Here is a 23,179-nt window from a genome sequence, read left to right on the forward strand (position 1 = left end):
ACAATGCCTGTCTTCTGTACTCTATTATTAGGGTTTGTATTCAAGCGGGAGAGTGCATAAAAGTGAAGAAGTCAAAGTAGAGTTATTTCTGATGAAATGAGTTCTAACATTTCAAAGCCCCACATTCCAAAGTAAGGTTCAAATAAACTCAGCAAAAAAAAAAAACACAAAAAAAAGTCCTCACTGTCAACTGCGTTTATTTTCAGCAAGCTTAATATGTGTAAATATTTGTATGAATATAACAAGATTCAACAACTGAACAAGTTCCACAGACATGTGACTAACAGAAATGGAATAATGCATCCCTGAACGGGGGGGATCAAAATCAAAGGTAACAGTCAGTATCTGGTGTCCACCAGCTGCATTAAGTACTGCATTTGCCAGTTCTTGCTGTGAGATATTACCCCACTCTTCTACCAAGGCACCTGCCAGTTCCCAGACATTTTTTTTGGGGGGGGGAAGAGAATGGCCCTAGCCCTCACCCTCTGATCCAACAGGTCCCAGACATGCTCAATGGGATTGAGATCCAGGCTCTTCGCTGGCCATGGCAGAACACTGACATTCCTGTCTTGCAGGAAATCATGCACAGAACGAGCAGTATGGCTGGTGGCATTGTCATGCTGGAGGGTCATGTCAGGATGAGCCTGCAGGAAGGGTACCAGGAGGGAGGAGGATGTCATCCCTGTAAAGCACAGCGTTGAGATTGCCTGCAATGATAACAAGCTCAGTCCGATGATGCTGTGACACACCGCCCCAGACCATGACGGATCCTCCACCTCCAAAATCGATCCCGCTCCAGAGTACAGGCCTCGGTGTAACACTCATTCCTTCGACGATAAATGTGAATCCAACCATCACACCTGGTGAGACAAAACTCAGTGAAGAGCACATTTTGCCAGTCCTGTCTGATCCAGCGACGGTGGGTTTGTGCCCAAAGGCGACGTTGTTGTCGGTGATGTCTGGTGAGGACCTGCCTTACAACAGGCCTACAAGCCCTCAGTCCAGCCTCTCTGTCTATTGCGGACAGTCTGAGCACTGATGGAAGGATTGTGCATTCCTGGTGTAACTCAGGCAGTTGTAGCTATCCTGTACCTGTTCCGCAGGTGTGGTGTTCAGCTTTACCGATGTTTTTACACATGGTCTGCCACTGCGAGGACAATCAGCTGTCCGTTCTGTCTTCCTGTAGCACTGTCTTAGGCGTCTCACAGTACAGACATGGCAATTTATTGCCCTGGCCACATCTGCAGTCCTCATGCCTCCTTGCAGCATGCCTAAGGCACATTCACGCAGATGAGCAGGGACCCTAGGCATCTTTCTTTTGGTGTTTTTCAGAGTCAGTAGAAATGCCTCTAGTGTCTTAAGTTCTCATAACTGTGACCTTAATTTCCTACCGCCTGTAAGCTGTTAGTGTGTTAACGACCGTTCCACAGGTGCATATTCATTGTTCATGGTTCATTGAACAAGCATGGGAAACAGTGTTTAAACCCTTTACAATGGAGATCTGAAGTTATTTGGATTTTTACGAATTATCTGTCCTGAAAAAGGGACGTATCTTTTTTTTCCTGAGTTCACTTGTGGTTTGATAACAATTACCTTGTTTAGTAATGTTACCTGGCTAGTTAGATAGCCAAGGTACCATGTTATGCACATTTGGATGGCACAGGAGAGATGCTTCAAAGGTAGGATGCATATGCCTAATCAATGCAATTCTGAATCAGTTTAGTAGTATATCAAAGTAATCAGACCAAATATTTTACTAAATGTAACTTAAGACTATGTAGCTGCATTGCTTCAAATAGTAAAGTAAAACAGTTTTAACTTCGTACAAAAATACTAAAGCAAGTCCCACAATATTACTTAACGTAAAGTTCCTATCTAGCTATTATTAAACACTATCTTCGAATGAGTCCAGGAAAGGCGCTAAAAATAAAATAAGTGTATTATTTTTATGAAGTAGCTCATAATAACAAAATGCTATTTGGAAAGAAAACATTAGCTGTATTTTTCAGACATCGTCTTCAGATGCACAGGCGCTTCCACTGCACCTATACTTATATTTCGAACTACTCAACAAGTTGACTTACCTCGTAGAGCCCTTCGAAGAAGCTGTTCTTGTCCTCTGCACTCCAGGACTCCCACTGTCTCCTGGGTCTCTTCTGGCAGCCCACTGGCTCCTCCTTGTCACCGGGTCCTTGGCCTCGAGGGGCAGCCTTGCCTGAGGGCCCCGTAGAGCCTGACGTGGAGCCGGACTGACCAGCCGATACCTGGTGAAAAGGACCATTCTCTGAACCTGTGTGAGAGAGGGTGAGAAAGTATACTGAACAGAAATATAAACCGCAACAAATAAAATTTGATTTGTCACAAGCACCAAATAAACTCACCAAAAGATACATCCCTTTTTCACGACCTGGTCTTTCAAAGATAATTAGTAAAAATCCCGAAACTTAAGATCTCCATTGTAAAGGGTTTAAACACTGTTTCCCATGCTTGTTCAATGAACCATAAACAATTAATGAGCATGCACCTGTGGAACGTTCGTTAAGACTAACAGCTTACAGACGGTAGGCAATTAAGGTCACAGTTATGAAAACGTAGGACACTAGAGGCATTTCTACTGACTCTGAAAAACAACCAAAAGAAAGATGCCCAGGGTCCCTGCACATCTGTGTGAACATGCCTTAGGCATGCTGCAAGGAGGCATGAGGACTGCAGATATGGCCAGGGCAATAAATTGCTATGTCCGTACTGTGAGACGCCTAAGACAGAGCTACAGGGAGACAGGACGGACAGCTGGTCGTCCTCGCAGTGGCAGACCACGTGTAACAACACCTCCGTTCAAATCAGCAAACCGCTCGCCCACATGACGCCTTACGTCTGCCCAGTACAGTTGAAACCGGGATTAATCCGTGAGGGGCACTTCTCCAGCATGCCAGTGACCATCGAAGGGAGCATTTGCCCACTGAAGTCGGTTACGACGCCGAATTGCAGTCAGGTCAAGACCCTGGTGAGGACGACGTGTACGCAAGATAAGCTTCCCTGAGATGGCTTGTGCAGAAAATATTCAGTTGTGCAAACCCACAGTTTCATCAGCTGTCCTGGTGGTCTTTTATTATCCCCAGCACAAGATGCACCTGTATAATCAGCTTCTTTATAAACCACTCCTGTAAAGTGGATGGATTATCTTAGCAAAGGAGAAATGCTCAGTAACAGGGATGTAAACAACTTTGTGCACAACATTTGAGAAGATTTTTGTGCATATGGAACATGTGGGATTTTATTTCAGCTCATGTAACCAACATGTTGCTTTTATATTTTTGATTAGTGTATGAGTGTTTTAGAGACAGTGAGTGATTGAATGTACATGCGAGAGTGAGTTGTGTGAGTGAAAGAAAGTAGGAGAATGAACAAGAGAAAAAGCAAGTTTCAACAACCTAAATATCAAACCAAATGCTCACGTTGAGTAGAGGGGCAGAAGAAGCAGATGGCGGGGGGGGGGGTTGTTTACTTTGCTTAAGTAACTTGTCCCTACTAGAGTTCGACCGATTCTGATTTTTCAACGCCGATACCGATTAATCGGGCGACTTATTTACATATATATTTGTAATAATGACAATTACAACAATACTGAATTAACTTAACTTAATATAATACATAAATAAAAATCAATTTAGTCTCATAAATAATGAAACATTTTCAATTTAGTTTAAATTATGCAAAAACAGTTTGAGAAGACAGCAAAAGTGCAATCTGTGCCATGTAAAAAAAGCTAACGTTTAAGTTCCTTGCTCAGAACATATGAAAGCTGGTGGTTCCTTTTAGCATGAGTCTTCAATATTCCCAGGTAAGAAGTTTTAAGTTGTAGTTATTATAGGACTATTTCTCTCTACCATTTGTTTCATACACCTTTGACTATTGGATGTTCTTATCGGCACTATAGATATTGTCAACCTAATCTCGGGAGTTGATAGGCTTGAAGTCATAAACAGCGCTGTGCTTCAAGCATTGCGAAGAGCTGCTGGCAAACGCAGGAAAGTGCCGTTTCAATTCATGCTTACGAGCCTGCTGCTGCCTACCACTGCTCAGTCAGACTGATCTATCAAATCATAGACTTAATTATAATACACACACACAGAAATATGAGCCATAGGGTCATTAATATGGTCAAATCCGAAAACTGTACTTTCAAAAACAAAACGTTTATTCTTTCTGTGAAATACGGAACTGTTCCGTATTTTATAGAATGGGTGGCAACCCTTTGTCTAAATATTGCTGTTATATTGCACAACTTAAACGTTGTCATAATTATGTAAAATTCAGGCAAATTAATTAGTCTTTGTTTGTAAGAAATGGTCTTCACACAGTTCGCAACAAGCCAGGCAGCCCAAACTGCTGCGTATACCGACTCTGCTTGCACTGAACGCAAGACAAGTGACGAATTCCCTCTAACATTGCCCCCTAACATGAATTTATTTTAACTAAATATGCAGGTTAAAACAATATATACTTCCGTGTATTGATTTTAATAAAAGACATTGATCTTTACGGTTAGGTACATTTGTGCAACGACAGTGCTTTTTTCGACAATGCACTTTTGTTAAATCACCTGTTTTGGCGAAGTTGAAGTAGGCTGTGATTCGATGATAAATGAACAGGTGTAACAGATGTGAAACGGCTAGCTAGTTAGCGGTGGTGTGCACTAAATAGCGTTTCAATCTGTGACGTCACTTGCTCAGACCTTGAAGTAGTGGTTCCCCTTGCTCTGCAAGGGCCGTGGCTTTTGTGGAGCGATGGGTAACGATGCTTCGTGGGTGACTGTTGTTGATGTGTGCAGAGGGTCCCTGGTTCGCGCCCGGGTATGGGCGAGGGGACGGTCTAAAGTTATACTGTTACACAGGCACCCCATTGATTATTTGCAACGCAGGACAAGCTAGTTAAACTAGTAATATCATCAACCATGTGTAGTTAACTAGTAATTATGTTAAGATTGATTTTTTATATATATTAAAGTTAAATGCTAGCTAGCAACTTGCTGCACTTGCGTAACAGGTGGTCAGCCTGCCACGCAGTCTCCTCGTGGAGTGCAATGTAATCGGTCATAATCGGCGTCCAAAAATGCAGATTACCGACTGTTATGAAAACTTGAAAACCGCCATGCCGATTAAATCGGCCGACCTCTAGTCCCTACGCCTATAGCAACAGAGGAGAGAGAGACCAATAGCTTTAAAAATAAAAAGAACTGGTTAGAATGCCCGTTTTAGCACAAACAGTCAGACTGAGGCCAGCGTGTCACAACATCGTAAGGCCTGCAATGAGGAGTGGAGCGAAGTTCGAAAAACAACATGCGAGGCTGGCTTGGAGCAACACTGGCCGCCACCTCAATGTGCAAGTCAGGAGAGACAGACACACAACCCAATCCTCAACAACAGAGTGAGCACTGCTTCTAAAAAATATTATGTTGAGTCATAATTATTTTATGTTGAGTAGTATTCCAATACCGCAAAATGAGCATTCAATAAAATATTAATTAAAATGCTGACATCCCACGTCCGTCTCCCTCTCATAAGCAATAATATGGGAAGGCCTCACAACTTGAATGCAATTAAGTAGTTTCCAGGCTCCTGCCTCTAAACAATTAAAGTGTCCCTTTTGTATAGATAGGGGCAGCATAAACTCACTGACCATCACCAATAGATGGACCTAGCTACTTTTGCCAACTACAAACGGGGAGTAGAGGGATGGGGTACTCCTATGACACATAAAACAGGTGACCCCGGGCACAAACACTTTCACAGCATACCTTTTGATTTCTCCCCGTTGTGACCATTGATAGTTGGGGCGATGGAATCCTTCCGGATTCGTTTGCTCGGGGGTCGAACGCTGGATCTCAGAAAATGATGCTGGTCGTGACTCGGTGCTGTCGAGGACCGGGGCTGTTGGCTCGAGCAAGGTCCATACGGGTTCGATACGGAGGTGGTAATAACCGGTGCTGAACTGGTGCAGCCCGTAGTTGATAGAGTATGGATTTCCATTCCGTCTCTCTTTGTACTTCGCTCATCGCTCCCCTGATCTCCGCTCTCCTCGTCACAACCGTCAAGCTTTCTGCCCGAATTATTCGTGTCATCGACACCGTCTTTCAGCCCAACTGTCATCCTGGCAAAACACAATCAATACAAATGTTTGACATTTAAAAGACATCACAACGCAAATCAACTTTAAAAAGACGACGTTCGTTCTCTCAACATGGCCGCCGCTGCTGGTTTCAAATCCCCTCAGTCCAATCGACACACGAACATTGTCTGCATGTTTTCATTTACATTTTGAAAGCCAAAATATTACTATACCTTGTTCCTTTCTTTTTGTTAGTCATCTTAAACTTCTAACAGTTTACATGGGTTTATTTTTTATCCGAAATTCAAATACGAGCGCCCCTGAGTTTAGCGCCCGCTGAAACGACAACGTAAAACCTTTCTATACAATCTACCTCTATTTAAAGTGCTTCTTTATCAGACAAGGTTACCCATTTTCATGCTCTTCGACAGCAGACGATGTCTTCTTTCTTTTCACCATCGACCCGGCGGTTTTAGTATGCAACAGTATATAAAATTGGGCATATTCAAAGCATGAACAGGGTCTAGCCGCGACTATCTTCACCTCGCTCAAGCTGTGACTGAATTTAACTCTGCGCAGCTCAACTGTTCACTATCCGAATACCACACTCTTACTCTCAATTTATTGCCGTAGACGAGCTGAAATATTTGACCAAACATTTAACTATATAACATGCTTCAAACGCTCAAAATAAATAATCTGAATAAACTAGCAGGTTTTAGTTTTTACTACAGCCACAAAAGAGCACAGAACGCTCGCAGTCTCAATTTTGCTTCACCCCCTCATCTCCAGAATTGTTGTTTAACATTGATGTTTGACGACATTATGTTAACTCCATTAAAAAAAAAGTTGCTTCTGATATGAACTCAGTTTTAGAAAGCAACAGCGGATACCACAAGCACTCGAACCAATAGAATATTCAGTGTTCAACTACAACAATATATAATCCATATATACATAGAGCAGACACTGCATTTCACTTAAGTTGCAAGATACATATTACTTCTAACATGCACTGATACAGGTGTTTCATCTCTTTAGACGTCTTCAAATATTTTGAGGAGAGAAACATTACTACTGTAGCTACAACTTTAAACAACTGTCACGTCTCAAACATACGCCCTAAATTCTTTGAAATTCATTCCCATGCAGGGAAACAAGACACATTACTGTGTCAGATGTATGTGTTCTCTAAATCATGATTGTCCAACCTAATGAGAACTCTTTTCAAACTCAAACAAATTGACAAAATAATGTTTTACTGCAGAAATATGAGTAGCTAATTGAATAATCTATCGTTTGTTTAAATGATTGCTTTATTCTGTGGTTGCTATCCTCACCTCAGCTGATAGCTCAGTAGACAGAATCAGCTGTTATCTTTCCACTCGTAACCCATGTAATTTCTATAGGTACATTTTAGGAGGAGCGGGATACACACTTCAAAAAGCAACTAACGTTACACTGGTGCTAGCTACTAGCTAAAGTTACTAGCTAAATTAACTTTGGTGATGTGCGGCCAAAACCTAGTAAACTAATGATACTTGATAGCAAAGGAATAGTCTGAAGCACAAATTCACACGAAATTATGCACAGTATTGCATTCAGTTGCAGTGAGACAAAAATTAAACAATTCACAAAATTACCTTGTCTTGACTTTTGTGTTCACGACTTCATGAGGAAACGTGCAAACTAAACCAACTCCGATTGACAGCCCTCTCTTGCACAAGCACGCCCACTCCAACTCAAAAACAAATCTCCTGATTAGTCAGTTGAGGGAGAAAGACATATGATTGACATCCAAGAGCTCCAATTGTTGATGATAAAAGAGGATGCAAATGAACCAATTGGATATCTCAATCAACATACGTTATTGGGTGCGCGGGGAGTCATTTTACATTGGCCCTGCCAAAATCTGTGACGTCATCGGGCGAAAGCAAGGAGGAGTGCCCTCACAAATCGAACATTTTGACAACAACGCAACATGGTGCTTCGTCGAAATACAAAAAATCCTAAAATAAACGTTTGAATGTTCTATCTCGTTTCCATTGGGAAGCCAGATTAATTGTTTTAATGAAAATCAATCACTTTCGCATTGGAAAACCTAGATCCGGGGTTGCCGTGGAGGTCGCCCAGGCAGAAAGCTCTAAATATGATATATAATTGAATAGTTTTAGGTGTTTTTTACACTCTTTTTAAATCAACTTTTATTTTGTTAGCTAATTAAGTTTTGATTTTATATTGATCCACAGCAGTGCAAGACTGTCAAGTCAGTTATTTTACTAACTGAACTGAGAAGCTAGCTGTTTAGCTAGTTAGCTACTGTAGCTGTTTGTGTTTTTATTTGAAACAACGAGATGGCAGAGGTCTGTAGACTGTTGAATAGGGCAGAGGATCACAAAAATTTTCCCACAATGGTTTATTTCAAGGGCTATTCCAGCTAACTAGTGAGCTACAAGCGCCCTAAACTAGTGGCTGTATGGCTTCACCCAGGTGTGTATTTCGGAGGATTTACCAAGGAGTCTACGACTGGGGATGGCAAGAGGTGTCCTGGTTTCTGATTTGTTTCCCCCCTGATCAACCCTTTATCTGGGCCTCAGTCAGAAGAGACGTGGACCTAGTGGGTGAGGATGGTGCGCATGGATAGTGGATTGGACACAGGATGTGACCTGGTGGACTTCCACCTGCCTCTGCTGTGGATGACCATGGAAGATCGTCCAGACATAAAATGTCAATGGGCTCACTGAAATGTTTTGTTTTTTTAAAGAGCTACTTTGAGACGTGTGTTTAATTGTGTCATTTTTGTTTTGAGCCGACTCGCCGTCCGGAGCCCGGAACTTGTTGGCTCAAGCCCTGGAGGCAGCCCGGTTCCAAATCGAATGCAATCAACTTTTAGCCAGTACCAAAAACACCCGGACACGGGCGCCCGGATGAGATTAATCGAACCCCTTCATCTGCAAAGTTGGGTATAGCAATGGGACATATAATTCTAATTTAGTTTAGATCGATTTCTATGGTATGTTCCCGACTAGAACCAACATCACACGCGCCACCAATGTACTCAATTCAAAACAAGGGGCGTTATTGGCATGGGAAACGCAGGTTTACCTTAGCAAATGAAAGAGATAAAACAAAAGTGAAATAAACAAAAAAATGAACAGTAAACCTTACACTCGCAAAAGTTCCCACTATTTTAACTTTACTACCATGAAATACTGCTACATTACCTGGAACCGTTTCAAGTTAAAATGTTAGTTCATTTTCCAGTTATGGAAATACCGCCCAAAGTCCGGGCGAGTAAACCGCCTGCACCCAATATGACAGACAGGCGGAAAGCCAAATCACAATGGAAAGAGGGCGTTAATCTTTAGTAATTTAACCAATGAAATTAGTCACACCTTTCGACTGATAACGCTTTTGACCATTGAGGCTCTTCCCATTGCTGGCTCGTCCTATCGAGTGGGCGGGGCTTTTCCCGGTTTCGGAAGGGCAACACGCAACCAACCAACAAAACTTTTTAAAAGATTGAGCTAGCTACGACATTAATTTCCTCTCTCACGAAGACAGTCATCACAATGACTTCGACGAACATGTTTTCAGGACTCGATAATGGCGCAAAGCCAAGTTCAAGGTAACACGAAATTGCATCCACAGGTTTTATTTGCAGCAGGCAAAATTCAAGCAACTAGCTGGCTATGTTCCTGAAAGCTACCCCTTATGCTCATTGGCCTGTAAGCAGTTAGCTAGCTATATGGCACTTTGGTGATACTAACGTTAACTAGTTATAAGACAATTTAGTGGTAAAATGTTTATTCCGTTTTGTCAGTAGTAAACTTTTCGTTTGGTAACGTTTGGTAGCTTCTATGGGCTTTGGGGTTTTTCTGGGGGGGGGGGGGGGTGCGCTGCGGAAATGGAAGCTCGTGGATTTTTTTTATTTTTTTTACGGTGTAGCCAGCGATATGACGCTCATTGCATTTTCCAAACAGACACAGTCACCCACACCCCGTTTACAACAACCTATTTCTAAAAAGTAAGGGTAATTGGGCATATTTAACTTTTTTTTGCGCGGTCAACTATGGTTGTCTAACCCCCCCTGCGAACATCCCAAGAACAGCCAGCTAACGTTAACTGGCTACATATGTGTTCTGTGTTGAGTTGTGATCAGCTAACGTTACACAACTAAATGTGACTTTTAAACAGTTTATTTAGGTCAGTAGGCCTGTGTAGCCTGCAGTCATACTGTAGAAGATTTAGCAGCTAATGTGGCCACAGCCACCATTTGTGGCCTGTCTTTATATAAGAAGTTGTACATGCTGCATATTCTATTCCTAGATTTGGCTATATACACGTTTTCATTATGGAACATTCTCTAATCATATTATCCCAGGCACTGCCTGCCTTTGTGTATGATGAATGCTGACAGTAGAGTTTGGCCTACAGGCTATATACTCTACATCAGTGGTTCCCAACCAGGGGTACAAGGAAGCCACAGTGTGTTTTGCCTATCCACAGGGGGTACTTGAGAAGACTCATGAGACCATAGGCTTGCTGGTAAAGCACATGGGGGGGTACTCCAGGAATACTCCAGGCAGAACAAAATTAATTTGGTGGTACAGTAACCAAAAAAGGTTGGGAACCATTACGTGAACCAACATGATTCGGATGTTTCCTTTTCAGAGTCCTGCGTCCCCCCGGCGGTGTCTCCAGCGACCTGTTCGGTGGCTATGAGGGAGAAGCAGCTGCTTCGAGACGGCCCCACAAGATGGCCTCCAACCTTTTCGCCCCACCAGAGCCCCAGGGTGTCATCAGGCGAACCAACCCCCCAGGTGAGAGCGAGAAGGACCTTGACTGGGCATACAAATTCCCTTTTCACACTACTGGGCTGAATTGATCAAAGCTTTTTTGCTCTGGCCTGGTTATGCATCCAAACATTGGGTGGCAGTCTGTGTTCTTTTAGTCCTTAATACAGAATAAAGGCTACGCATCCACCATAGATGCTGGAACCATGAAAGGATGTTGGAACTATGATAGAAAGGACTGTGAAAGGAAAATATCAGAGCCAGGAAAGTTCAGGTCGGTGTGGAAAGGGAATATGCTTCCTATGTCTTCCTACAAGGTGAGAGGGCCGGGCAGTCAGACAGGCAATGGCTGCCCTCCCTGGTTCTGGAGCTGTCAGAGCCTTTTCAGGTCTATGTGGTGTGAAAACTGCCACTAAGGTGCTACGTTAGCATTTAAGGTTAAAAAATGAGCCATTGATAAGTGTTGACTTACTCACCATTTCTTCCCCAAATCATGTTTGGATTGTGTTGACATGCTGCAGTGTGTGTGTTTGATAAGGGCAACAGGTCACTTATTTTATCTGGTGACTAAAGTGTCACAAGACTCAACTAGCCAAATCAAATTTATTTTGTCACATACACATGTTTAGCAGATGTTATTGCTGGTGTAGCGAAATGCTTGTTTCTAGCTCTAACAGTGCAGTAATATCTAACAATTCACAACAAAACACAATACACACAACCTAAAAGTAAAATAATGGAATTAAGGAATATATAAATATTAGGACGCGCAATGTCAGTGGCATTGACTAAAATACATTAGAATAGAGTATGAGATGAGTAACGCAAATTGATGTAAACATTATTAAAGTGACTAGTGATTTCAAGTCTTTGTAGATAGGGCAGTAACCTCTAATGCTTTTTAACAGTCTGGTGGCCTTGAGATGGAAGCTGTTTTATCAGTCTCTTGGTCCCAGCGTTGCACCTAGACTGACCTCGTCTTCTGGATGATAGCGGGGTGAACATGTAGTGGCTCGGCTGGTTGTTATCCTTGATGATCTTTTTGCCCTTCCTGTGACATCGGGTCCTGTAGGTGTCCTGGAGGGTGGGTAGTTTTCCCCCGGTAATGCGTCGGGCAGAACGCACCACCCTCTGGAGAGCCTTGCGGTTGTGGGCGTTGCAGTTGCTGTACCAGGCGGTGATACAGCCCGACAGGATGCTCTCAATTGTGCATCTGTAAAAGTTTGTTAGGGTTTTGGGTGACAAGACAAATTTCTTCAGCCTCCTGAGGTTGAAGTGGTGCTATTGTGCCTTTTTCACCACACTCTGTCTGGGTGGACCATTTCAGATTGTCAGTGATGTGTATGCAGAGGAACTTGAAGCTTCTAGCCTAGTAATAATCAGTAGTAGGCCGTTGTCGTTCCATGCAGTGAAATAACTGAGTGCTCAAGAGCCACAGCCCAGCCTCTTCATTGTTGAGTCCAGTGTAGGATTACACCCTGGCCAGGCTTTCCGTTAGCTGGTAAATGCTGTCTTTTGGCAAAAAAAATAAGTGCCAAGCCGATAAATTAATTGGTTACCAGTCAAATTGTCCGTAATTTTTTGTAAATCCATTGGAAACCATGCTGATAATCCCTGTTTCCAGTGTTACCACCGAGAGGGGATTCTTTCTCCAAAACAGAGTATAGACGAATTCAAGATCACACCTTCTTGAGGACAAAGTAACGAGGCTGATGCACATCGCAAGCTCCTCCAAGGAGTTGAACAATTTAACTTCCCACAGCAACGGCTAACTTTGAACAGGCCAAGGTCTGCCGAAACACTAGTAAATTAGATGCAAATTGTGTTTTTTAGGCCCAGTCCTATCAGTCCTGCTGCCACCATAGGCAAGATATACTGCCCCTGTGTCGCATAGTGTAAAGATTTGAAATTGATTGACTAGACTAATGATGTGTATCATGCGCAATTGGTGCATTTCAATTTAGCAGCACTTGGAAATCAAACATTGTTTCCAACTATTCACATCAGTTGCAATCACTAGGCAGTCAATTGCCTATAGTGGAAACAGACTTAACCACGTACAGTGCTTTCGGGAAGTATTCAGACCCCTAGACTTTTTCCACATTTTGTTACGTTACAATTTACCCAATTTTAGAATAAGGATGTATTTTTCCCCCTCATCATTCTACACACAATACCCCATAATGACAAAGGCAAAAAAAACTGTGCTTGAGAAATGTTTGTTAAAAATAAGAAAGCTGAAATACCACATTTACATAAGTATTCAGAACCTTTACTCAGTACTTTGTTAAAGTGACTCTGGCAGTGATTACAGCAACGAGTCTTCTTCGGGTATGACGCACACCTGTATTTGGGGGGTTTCTCCCATTCTCTGCCGATCCTCTCAAGCTCTGTTAGGTTGGATGGGGAGCGTTGCTGCACCCTGTTTTCAGCTCTCGCCAGAGATGTTCGATCAAGTCCAGGCTCTGGCTATCAAGGATATTTAGAAACCTGTCCTGAAGCCACTCCTGCATTGCCCTGGCTATGTGCTTAGGGTTGTTGTTCTGTTGGAATGTGAAACTTGACACCAGTCTGAGGTCCTGAGCGATCTGGAGCAGGTTTTCATCAAGGATCTCTGTACTTTGCTCAGTTCACCTTTGCCTCGATCCTGACTAGTCTCAGTCACTGCTGCTGAAAAACTTCCCCACAGCGTGATGCTGCCACCACCATGCTTCACAGTAGGGATGGTTCCACCTTTCTTCCAGACGTGACGCTTGGCATTCAGGCCAAAGAGTTCAATCTTGGATTCAACAGACCAGATAATCTTGTTTCTCAGGTGCCTTCTGTCAAAATCCAAGTGGGTTGTTGTGTGTTTTATTTTTTACTGAGGAGTGGCTTCTGTTTGGCCACTCTACCATAAAGGCCTGATCAGGTTCTTGGTCACCTCCCTGACCAAGGCTCTTCTCCCCTGATTGCTCAGTTTGGATGGGCTGCCAGCTCTAGAAAGAGTCTTGGGTGTTCAAAATGTATTCCATTCAAGAATGGAGGACACTGTGTTCCTGGGGACCTTCAATGCTGCAGACAATTTTTGTACCCTTCCCCAGATCTGTGCCTCGACACAATCCCGTCTGAGCTCTATGGACAATTCCTTCGACCTCATGGCTTGGTTTTTGCTCTGACATGCACGGTCAACTGTGGGGCTTTATATAGACAGGTGTGTCCCTTTCCAAATTATGTTCAATCAATTGAATTTACTAAAGGTAGAAACATCTCAAGGATGATCAATGGAAACAGGATGCACAACTATTTTTCCACCATAATTTGCAAATAAAGTCAATAAAAGTCCTACAATGTGATTTTCTGGATTTTTTTTAAAATTTTGTCTGTCATAGTTGAAGTGTACCTATGATGAAAATTACAGGCCTCATCTTTTTAAGTGGGAGAACTTGCACAATTGGTGGCTGACTAAATACTTTTTTGCCCCACTGTATATACACCACACACACAGAGATACATTTCAATCGGTCTTTCTCCGTTCAGATTGTTTTACTGTTCAACTTCAACCCAAAATAATTTCCTGCACTCATTTGAGATCATTTCCACACTGCCATGATATGGTCAAAAATAATTGGCCTTAGGTTAAAAATAATGTTTATTTAGATTTATTTAGATTAAAGCACTTGGGTGAAAATTGAATGTTTTTTATAATTTTATAGTTAGAATATAAATAATAGTGAGCACTTTAAATACATTGTTTGACATGACAATGAATGAAAATGCCATGGATGAGTTCTTGTGACAGGGTAGGAACCAAAGTGATGTTCAGTGTTTTTATATGGGATCTTATAATCTTTGGCTACATTAAGTCTTTATTCATATAGCCAACATATTCATGCTTTGCCTATTCCTCTTTGATTTAGGAGATACTGTTGCACAAACATGCTGATTTAAGCCTCCACCAGTACTAACTAGTATCAGGTTGTTTTAGCTAGCTACGTTTGCTCCGACTCAGTACTTTTAGTTAGCTAGCAGGCTAATTTTGTAATTATAGAACTCTTGTGGATTTATATTAAGATCAAAGTGGAAACAACATCGTTGTCATCAACATTTTTGCATGTGCTGCATTGACCATGCAGATTGAATGAAAGTGTCATGGTCAAGCAACAACAAATGTGCTCCTTGTGTGACAGGAGGTGGGACTAGGTCTGTGTTGAAAGCGTCATGGAGAGAGGGATAGCGGCGAGTAATGACTCAAGTAGAGTAAACTATAAAAATTGACGTTACACACGGCATATCACATTTAACAAACCAAACATTCAAATACCGTTATAGAAGGTAAAGTAAAAACCCAAATCGGTCCGTGCATATATACCTGTGCATAAATACCTGTGTGTGTGTGTATATAGTAAAATACAGTATACTGCCCATCCCTAGTCTGAATACTTATGTAAATAAGGTATTTCTGTTTTTTATTTTATAAGTACATTTGCATAAACTTCTTTAAAAAAACTTTGCTTTGTCCTTATGGGGGTATTGGGGGGTATTGATTACATTTTTGAATAAGAGTAACATAACAAAATGTGGGAGAGGGCAGCTGGTCTGAATTCCGAACGCACTGTATATCACAAGTCACGAACCCCCCCCCCCCAATTACAATAAACACAACATTTATTAACATCTTCCAGTAGAACTGTGAAGAGTGCGATATCATTGGAGCTTTGGAAAAAAAGTGCCTTCATAAATGCTTGGCGCGGGCCTTGTTTCACAGGAGCATTGTAAATATACAGCCATGTTCGTGTACAGCGATGTTTTGTTATTTATTAGGCATGAACATTTTAAATTAGGCGTAAAGGAAATTCAAATAAGAGGCCCGAATTGTATTTGAAAACAGAGGTTTTGTTATCTTTAAAGTGTTCTTACAAGTAGCCTATAGGACAGGCAATTTGCAAATTACACTGATCAAAAATATAAACGCAACATGTAAGCCCTGCCTTATCTCAGCTCACTGGTCACCATAGCATCGCCCACCTGTAGCACACTCTCCAGCAGGTATATATCACTGGTCATCCCCAAAGCCAACACCTCCTTTGACCGCCTTTCCTTCCAGTTCTCTGCTGCCAATGACTGGAACGAATTGCAAAAATCACTGAAGCTGGAGACTCCTATCGACCTCTAACTTTAAGCATCAGCTGTCAGAGCAGCTTACTGATCACTGTACCTGTACACAGACCATCTGTAAATAGCCCACCCAATTACCTCATCCCCATATTGATACCTGCCTAATCTTACTACATTTCCACACACTGTATACATAGATTTTTTTCTATTGTGTTTTTATCCCATACACAGATGGTCTGTGTAACTCTGTTGTAGTTGTCGCACTGCTTTGCTTTATCTTGGGCAGGTCGCAGTTGTAAATGTGAACTTGTTCTCAACTGGCCTACCTGGTTAAATAAAGGTGAAATAAAACCGGTGTACTCTGTACTGGGGACAATGTAAGGCTGCTCTAAAATGTGCAGTTTTGTCACAACACTGTCACAGATGTTTTGAGGTAGCGTGCAATTGGCATGCTGACCGCAGGAATGATCACCAGAGCTGTTGCCAGAGAATTTAATAATTTTCCTACCATAAGCCGACTCCAATGTCGTTTTAAAGAATTTGGCAGTGCGTCCAACCGGCCTCTCAACCGCATCCGGCTTCCTCGCCTGCAGGATCGTCTGGCACCAGCCCCTGGACAGCTGATGAAACTGTGGGTTTGCACAAATGCAGCATTTCTGCACTAACGGAAACCATCTCAGGGAAGCTCAGCTGTGTGCTCGTGGTCCTCACCAGGGTCTTGACCTGGTATGCAGTTTGGTGTTGTAACTTATTTCAGTGGGCAAATGCTAACCTTTGATAGCCACTGGCATGCTGGAGAAGTGTGCTCTTCACTGAATAATCCCGGTTTCAACTGTATCAGGCAGATGGCAGACCGCATTTTTATGGAGTCGTGTGCGCTGCTGATGTCAACTTTGAGGGGAGTTCCCCATGGTGGCGGTGGGGGTATGGTTAGGTGTAAGCTACTGACAACGAACACAATTGCATTTTATCAATGGCAATTTGAATGCACAGATTCTGTAACGAGATCTTGATGCCCATTGTTGTGACATTTATCTGCTGACATCACCTCATGTTTCAGCATCAAGGATCTGTTCACAATTCTTGGAAGCTGAAAATGTCCCAGTTCTTCCTTGGCCTACATAGTCACCCAACATGGGACAACATTCCACAGGCCACAATCAACAGCCTGATCAATTCTATGTGAAGATGTCACGCTGCATGAGGCAAATGGTGGTAACACCAGATACTGACTAGTTTTGTCCCGTGGAATAAATATTGTAGATCTTAATGTTTTTCCTCAGAATCCTGGACTATCGGATCGGACCCCCATTTCTCCTAAAGAGCTAAATTTTTATTGAATGGTCTGCCTATCCATGTGAGACACGCAGATTCGGTCTCTACCTTTAAGTCCTTATTGAAGACTCATCTCTTCAGTAGGTAGTGTAGTCTGGCCCAGTGGTGTGAAGATGAACGGAAAGGCACTGGAGCGACGAACCACCCTCTGCCTGGCCGGTTCCCCTCTCTCCACTGGCATTCTCTGCCTCTAACCCTATTATGCGGGCTGAGTCACTGGCTTACTGGTGCTCTTCCATTCTGTCGCTAGGAGGGGTGCGTCACTTGAGTGGTTTGAGTCTCTGACGTGATCTTCCTGTCCAGGTTGGCTCCCCCCTCGGGTTCGTGCCGTGGGGGAGAACTTTGTGGGCTATACTCGGCCATGTCTCAGGGTAGTATGTTGGTGGTTGAAGATATCCCTCTAGTGGTGTGGGTGCTGTGCTTTGGCAAAGTGGGTGGGGTCATATCCTGCCTGGTTGGCCCTGTCCAGGGGTATAGTCGTACGGAGCCACGGTGTCTCCCGACCCCTCCTGTCTCAGCCTCCAGTAATTATGCTGCAATAGTTTGTGTTGGGGGCTAGGGTCAGTCTGTTATATCTGGAATATTTATCCTGTCTTATCCGGTGTCCTGTGTGAATTTAAGTGTGCTCCCTCTAATTCTCTCTCGTTCTCTTCTTTTGGAGGACCTGAGCCCTAGGACCATGCCTCAGGACTACCTGGCCTGATAACCCCTTGCTGTCCCCAGTCCACCTGGCCGTGCTGCTGCTCCAGTTTCAACTGTTCTGCCTGCGGCTATGGAAGCCTGACCTGTTCACCAGACGTGCTAACCTGCTGTTTTCGACTCTCTCTCTCTACCTACCGCACCTGCTGTCTCTAACTCTGAATGATTGGCTTTGAAAGCCAACTGACATTTACTCCTGAGGAGCTGACCTGCTGCACCCTCTACAACCACTGATTTATTATTATTTGACCCTGCTGTTCATCTGTGAACGTTTGAACATCTTGGCCATGTACTGTTATAATTATCCACCCGGCACAGCCAGAAACTGGACTGGCCACCCCTCAGAGCCTGATTCCTTTCCAGGTTTCTTCCTAGGTTCCTGCCTTTCTTGGGAGGTATTCCTAGCCATTGTGCTTCTACATCTGCATTGCTTGCTGTTTCGGGTTTTAGGCTGGGTTTCTGTATAGCACTTTGTGACATCAGCTGATGTAAAAACAGCTTTTATAAATAAATGTGATTGGTATTTTTTATCCATTCCCCTACCTTTAAAAAAAAACATGGCTGAATCTGTGACCAACCGATATCTGTATTCCCAGTCTTGTGAAATCCATAATTTGGGCCTCCACCTCCAAATCGATCCCGCTCCAGAGTACAGGCCTCGGTGTAACGCTCATTCCTTCGACGATTAAAGCGAATCCGACCATCACCCCCGGTGAGACTTAATCAAAACTCGTCAGTGAAGAGCACTTTTTGCCAGTCCTGTCTGGTCCAGCGACAGTGGCTTTATGCCCATAGGCAATGTTGTTGCCGGTGATGTCTGGTGAGGACCTGCCTTACAACAGGCCTACAAGCCCTCAGTCCAGCCTCTCTCAGCCTATTGCGGACAGTCTGAGCACTGATGGAGGGATTGTGCGTTCCTGGTGTAACTTGGGCAGTTGTTGCCATACTGTACCTGTCCCGCAGGTGTGATGTTCAGGTGTACCGATCCTGTGCAGGTGTTGTTACACGTGGTCTGCCACTGCGAGGACGATCAGCTGTCCGTCCTGTCTCCCTGTAGCGCGGTCTTAGGCGTCTCACAGTACGGACATGGCAATTTATTGCCCTGGCCACATCTGCAGTCCTCATGCCTCCTTGCAACATGCCTAAGGCACGTTCACGAACATGAGCAGGGACCCTAGGCATCTTTCTTTTGGTGTTTTTCAGAGTCAGTAGAAATGCCTCTAGTGTCTTAAGTTCTCATAACTGTGACCTTAATTGCCTACCGTAAGCTGTTAGTGTGTTAACCACCGTTCCACGGGTGCACATTCAGTAATTGTTTATGGTTCATTGAACAAGCATGGGAAACAGTGTTTAAACCCTTTACAAGTAATATCTGTGAAGTTTATTTGATTTTTTACTAGTTTTTTTATTTTTTATCTTTGAAAGACAGGGTCCTGAAAAGGGCCTTTCTTGTTTTGCTGAGTTAATGAACTATAACTCAGTCAAAGCTTTAAACTTGTTGTGTTTTATATTTGTGTTCGATGTATATTATACTGATATTATATTTTGAAGTTTTATTGCTATGGAAGTGACTTGTTCTTCTAGACTAAATGTTTTCTTTTTTCAACTGTTCCATTTATGATTTATAGCAGGGATGAAGATGCAACGGGCATAGGTTTTACTAAAAAGCAAAACATTGATGTTGGTATAAGAATGTCATAATTTTTTTATTATGAATGTACAGGCTAATTTCTATTGTTAAGATTAATTACAATAATCTAAATGGGATTTTGAGTACCGTAGGTGGACGCCCTAATGCGGTGGATGTCCGGTAAATTAAAACCTCTGCAGCCAAATTTTCCTAATGGTGACCGAGATTTTCATTAGTTAAATGATGTTTGGGCCACATGTAATCTAGTGACATCACATGACAGGATCAATATGTCTATATTGAGGCCAAGGGTCAGAGATGGTTAAATTAAAATATGTTATCATGAGTTTCTATTGTCTCTCTGCACATCAAGCTGGTTTGTCTTCCAGTTTTCAGCCCTTCTGCCTCTTGTAGAATGTTCTAGAAGGAATTATGACGGCACACGCCCAGATATTGAAATGTTATCTAACTGTGAAATGTAATGCCTCATGTCAGTCCAGGCTGTGCAACAAGCTCTTCACCATAACTATAGAATAATGAGGGTAGGACTGGGCTTTGTGTGTGGAGGTTTGTGACCTGGTTCAATTTGGTTGGAGTGGGTACAGTCGTCATGTTGCCAGTAATTGGTCAGATAAGAAGTTTGAGAAGTGAAAATTCTATAGAAATGTTAATCACAAAAAAAGTGGTTGGGGTGTGGAGATTTGACTTGTCTGTCTTTTCCTCAATGCCTTCAATAATGTTCACCTTTAATGCCTTGTAAATTAGTTTGTTATTTCTGTATTCTATTCTAAGGCGTTGACAGCGCCATTTTACCAGGTCAAATTCCTGGTGCATGTAAAAAAACAAACATTTGATTTGCTGTCCTTCTTCAATGTAGGGGGTAAAAGCAGTGGGATATTTGGTTCTCCAGATGCCCCAGCCGAGCAACGGAGACCCGTACCCCCAGGCGGCAACACCAGCAACATCATCTGGGGGCTAGAGAGCGCCCCACCCTCTGACAAAGCCCATTCCAACAAGCCAAAGGTAATCCAGACTATCCTTGTCCCCCAGTCTCTCCCATTCCAAATCACTAATGGTTATGGATTTCTAATTTGCATGATGTATAGGCTATATTAACATGTTCTCCCTATTATTCTTAGGACAACATTTTTGTGGGTGAAAGTCCCATGCCCATACCTGAGCCCCCAGGTGAGTTTGACACGGATAATGGATTCTGGCTACCACTTTACAGCCCGCTGTCTGCCAGGCAGTTGCTAGAAATGACTTGTTGACCAAGATAATAATAATGACTTAATAATTGCATAATTATTCATTACTAATCGGTTTCGACACCAAGTCTTATGTACCATTTGGTACCAGGTAAATCTAACTCTGTTTCTCATCTTATTCTCTCTTATCCCTCTCTCCCTTTCGATCTCAGCTCCTCTTCCGAAGGAGAGCCCGGCCAAGGAGGTGAAGGTAGAGAACGTTGCCTCCCCTTCCCCCACTCCCACCAAAGCAGCGGTGGAGACTGCGCCTGCTCCCTCAGCCAAGAAGCCAGAGGCCTGCCTTAGTGAGCTCTCACTGAAGGACCACGAGCCCCACCTCGGCCCCCGCCCCCGCTCCCACAACAAGGTCCTTAACCCCCCAGGAGGGAAGTCTAGTGTGGTGTTCTACTGAGCCAGCTCCTCCATCCCATTTCTATTCAATTATGCATCCCAAATGGCACCTTATTCCCAATATAAGTAAGTAACCCTTGTCCGAGCCAGAACGGCACGTAGGGCAGGAGCCCATCTCTTGTTTCTGTAGCGTGAGGCTGCTTGATGTACAAGTACACCCCCTGGACAGGACAAGTTTATGGTCCCTGGTCAAAATTAGTGGACTGTATAGGAAACAGGGAGCCATTTGGGATCCAAACCATGCACACCACTATTCTCTGTTCTGTTCATTTTCCCTTTTCACTCTGTACTTCTATGTCTTGCACTTTCTAACCTAACCCATTCTTGACCTAACCTCCCCCTGTTCTTTTTAGATTATTTAGATTATGTTGCTATCAAGCAGGAAGAAAATAATCTCGATCATTTTTACAGGCTAAATTCCTGTCCAATCATTCAAAATTCCCGATTCATTGCAAGGGTTCTATTTCTTGCTGTAAATGTTATTTTTTGTATTACATGGTTTTAAATGTTATTGTGTTGATTACAAAGGTTAATTTAGTCAATCACTGGCATCTATTTGTAATTCCGAGTGACTCAGCAGTGTATCTTTGTCGGCATTGAGATCTGTTTGTTGCCCATGCAAACGGTTGTCATAGTAAGCCCTTAAGTGATCAAAATCCCTCTTTACTCTGTTTGTTAACAGTAACAGGTATCCCTATCATGCTCATTCTGTTTTCCATTTCATCACACTCCTTTTCTCTCCACTAATAATCAAACCTATCTTGAGTTTCTCTCTCTACAGCCAGAAACAAACTCCTGTTCAGGGAAGAAAAAAAAGCAAAAAATCGACTAACTAATGAATGCAAAGCAAAGAGCTATGGGCAGTACCCATGATGCACTGCCCACCCCCAAAGTTCTTGTTCTGTGGAAGAAATTCCACTATGATTTTATATCTCCCATGCAAATGGCTGAATGTGTTGTGGTTGTTCCCTGCTCTGTTACCATTGCTTGCTGTTATCAGAGGTTTGTATCCACTCGGGGAGGCCTCTGTTTTAAATTAAAACGTCTGCTGTACACAATTGAACTCTGGAATAGTAAATGACTGGTCAAAATACGGATGGGGACTTGGGAGACCCTAAGGAACCCCTAGCCACCCATACACTGCGTTCCAGGCTGCCTGTCGTGCACCATTTCTTACAACGCCCGGAGAAGCGTTTTAGCATGTCAGTAACCAGTATGGCTAGTTTCTCGTCACCGGATAAACCTTTTAAGACTTTGGTGTAAATCTGAGGTCAGCATATATTAAAGGTGCGTGATGACTTAGTGCAAATAAAAATGTATTTTGCCATTAAATTAATCAAAACTGGCCGGTTTGTAGGCAGTCTGGAACGCACCCCGGTTCAAGGTCTCCTGGTGCCATCTTAACCCCTGAGTATTGGAGTGCAGGCAGGCAAAGTTCACAGCAGAGGAAAAGCAAAAATAACCTGTGTTGCAATAAAACTTATTTTCAGACTATCATATTTTGTCTATTTTGCTGTTTTCAGGACTTAGGTATTGGTGGTGTCAATATATTGATTAAATAATGGAATCTTTGCAATTTCAGCCTAAGGGTTGTATTTATTCGTGCACAATGTAGCAAAGGTTTTGCAGCGAAAAACGAGTTATTTTTAGTTAAGGTTGTCAGTTCCTTCATTTTGGCCCATTTTTTTTCATTTTAGTGTTTAGTGAATACAAACCAGATGAATACATTGGGAGGGTTCATCCTCTGTTAGCTTTTTGAAATGGCACACCCCTTATATTGTAGGTGTTGTCAATATTCTGAATGCAAGAAATGTCATGATGGAAATTCCAGTCACTGATCTTTAGTTTATGTTCAA

General features: G+C 42.8%; 2 protein-coding genes across 2 annotated transcripts in view; one reads left to right on the forward strand and one right to left on the reverse strand.

The window, feature by feature from the left end:
* The window catches only part of LOC139406886 (protein cramped-like), a 43,639-nt gene extending 36,960 nt beyond the window's left edge, over positions 1-6,679 (reverse strand). Inside the window, exons 1-3 of the mRNA XM_071150014.1 lie at positions 6,518-6,679; positions 5,798-6,150; positions 2,085-2,290 (exon numbers count right to left, since the gene is read on the reverse strand). Of these exons, the coding sequence (XP_071006115.1) occupies positions 2,085-2,290; positions 5,798-6,150; positions 6,518-6,567 (609 nt within the window). The 5' untranslated portion in view covers positions 6,568-6,679. The remainder of the gene's footprint in view (positions 1-2,084; positions 2,291-5,797; positions 6,151-6,517) is intronic.
* A 2,864-nt stretch (positions 6,680-9,543) lies between these two features.
* LOC139406888 (jupiter microtubule associated homolog 2-like) lies at positions 9,544-22,820 on the forward strand. Its single transcript, XM_071150019.1, has 5 exons — positions 9,544-9,736; positions 10,783-10,931; positions 20,543-20,688; positions 20,805-20,853; positions 21,086-22,820. Exons 1-5 carry the CDS (start codon positions 9,681-9,683, stop codon positions 21,322-21,324), a joined length of 639 nt encoding a protein of 212 aa, XP_071006120.1. The 5' UTR covers positions 9,544-9,680; the 3' UTR covers positions 21,325-22,820.
* The last annotated feature ends 359 nt before the right edge of the window (positions 22,821-23,179 follow it).

This window comes from Oncorhynchus clarkii, chromosome 4 (genome assembly GCF_045791955.1).
Source record: "Oncorhynchus clarkii lewisi isolate Uvic-CL-2024 chromosome 4, UVic_Ocla_1.0, whole genome shotgun sequence".
In the NCBI taxonomy this organism is placed as follows: domain Eukaryota; kingdom Metazoa; phylum Chordata; class Actinopteri; order Salmoniformes; family Salmonidae; genus Oncorhynchus; species Oncorhynchus clarkii.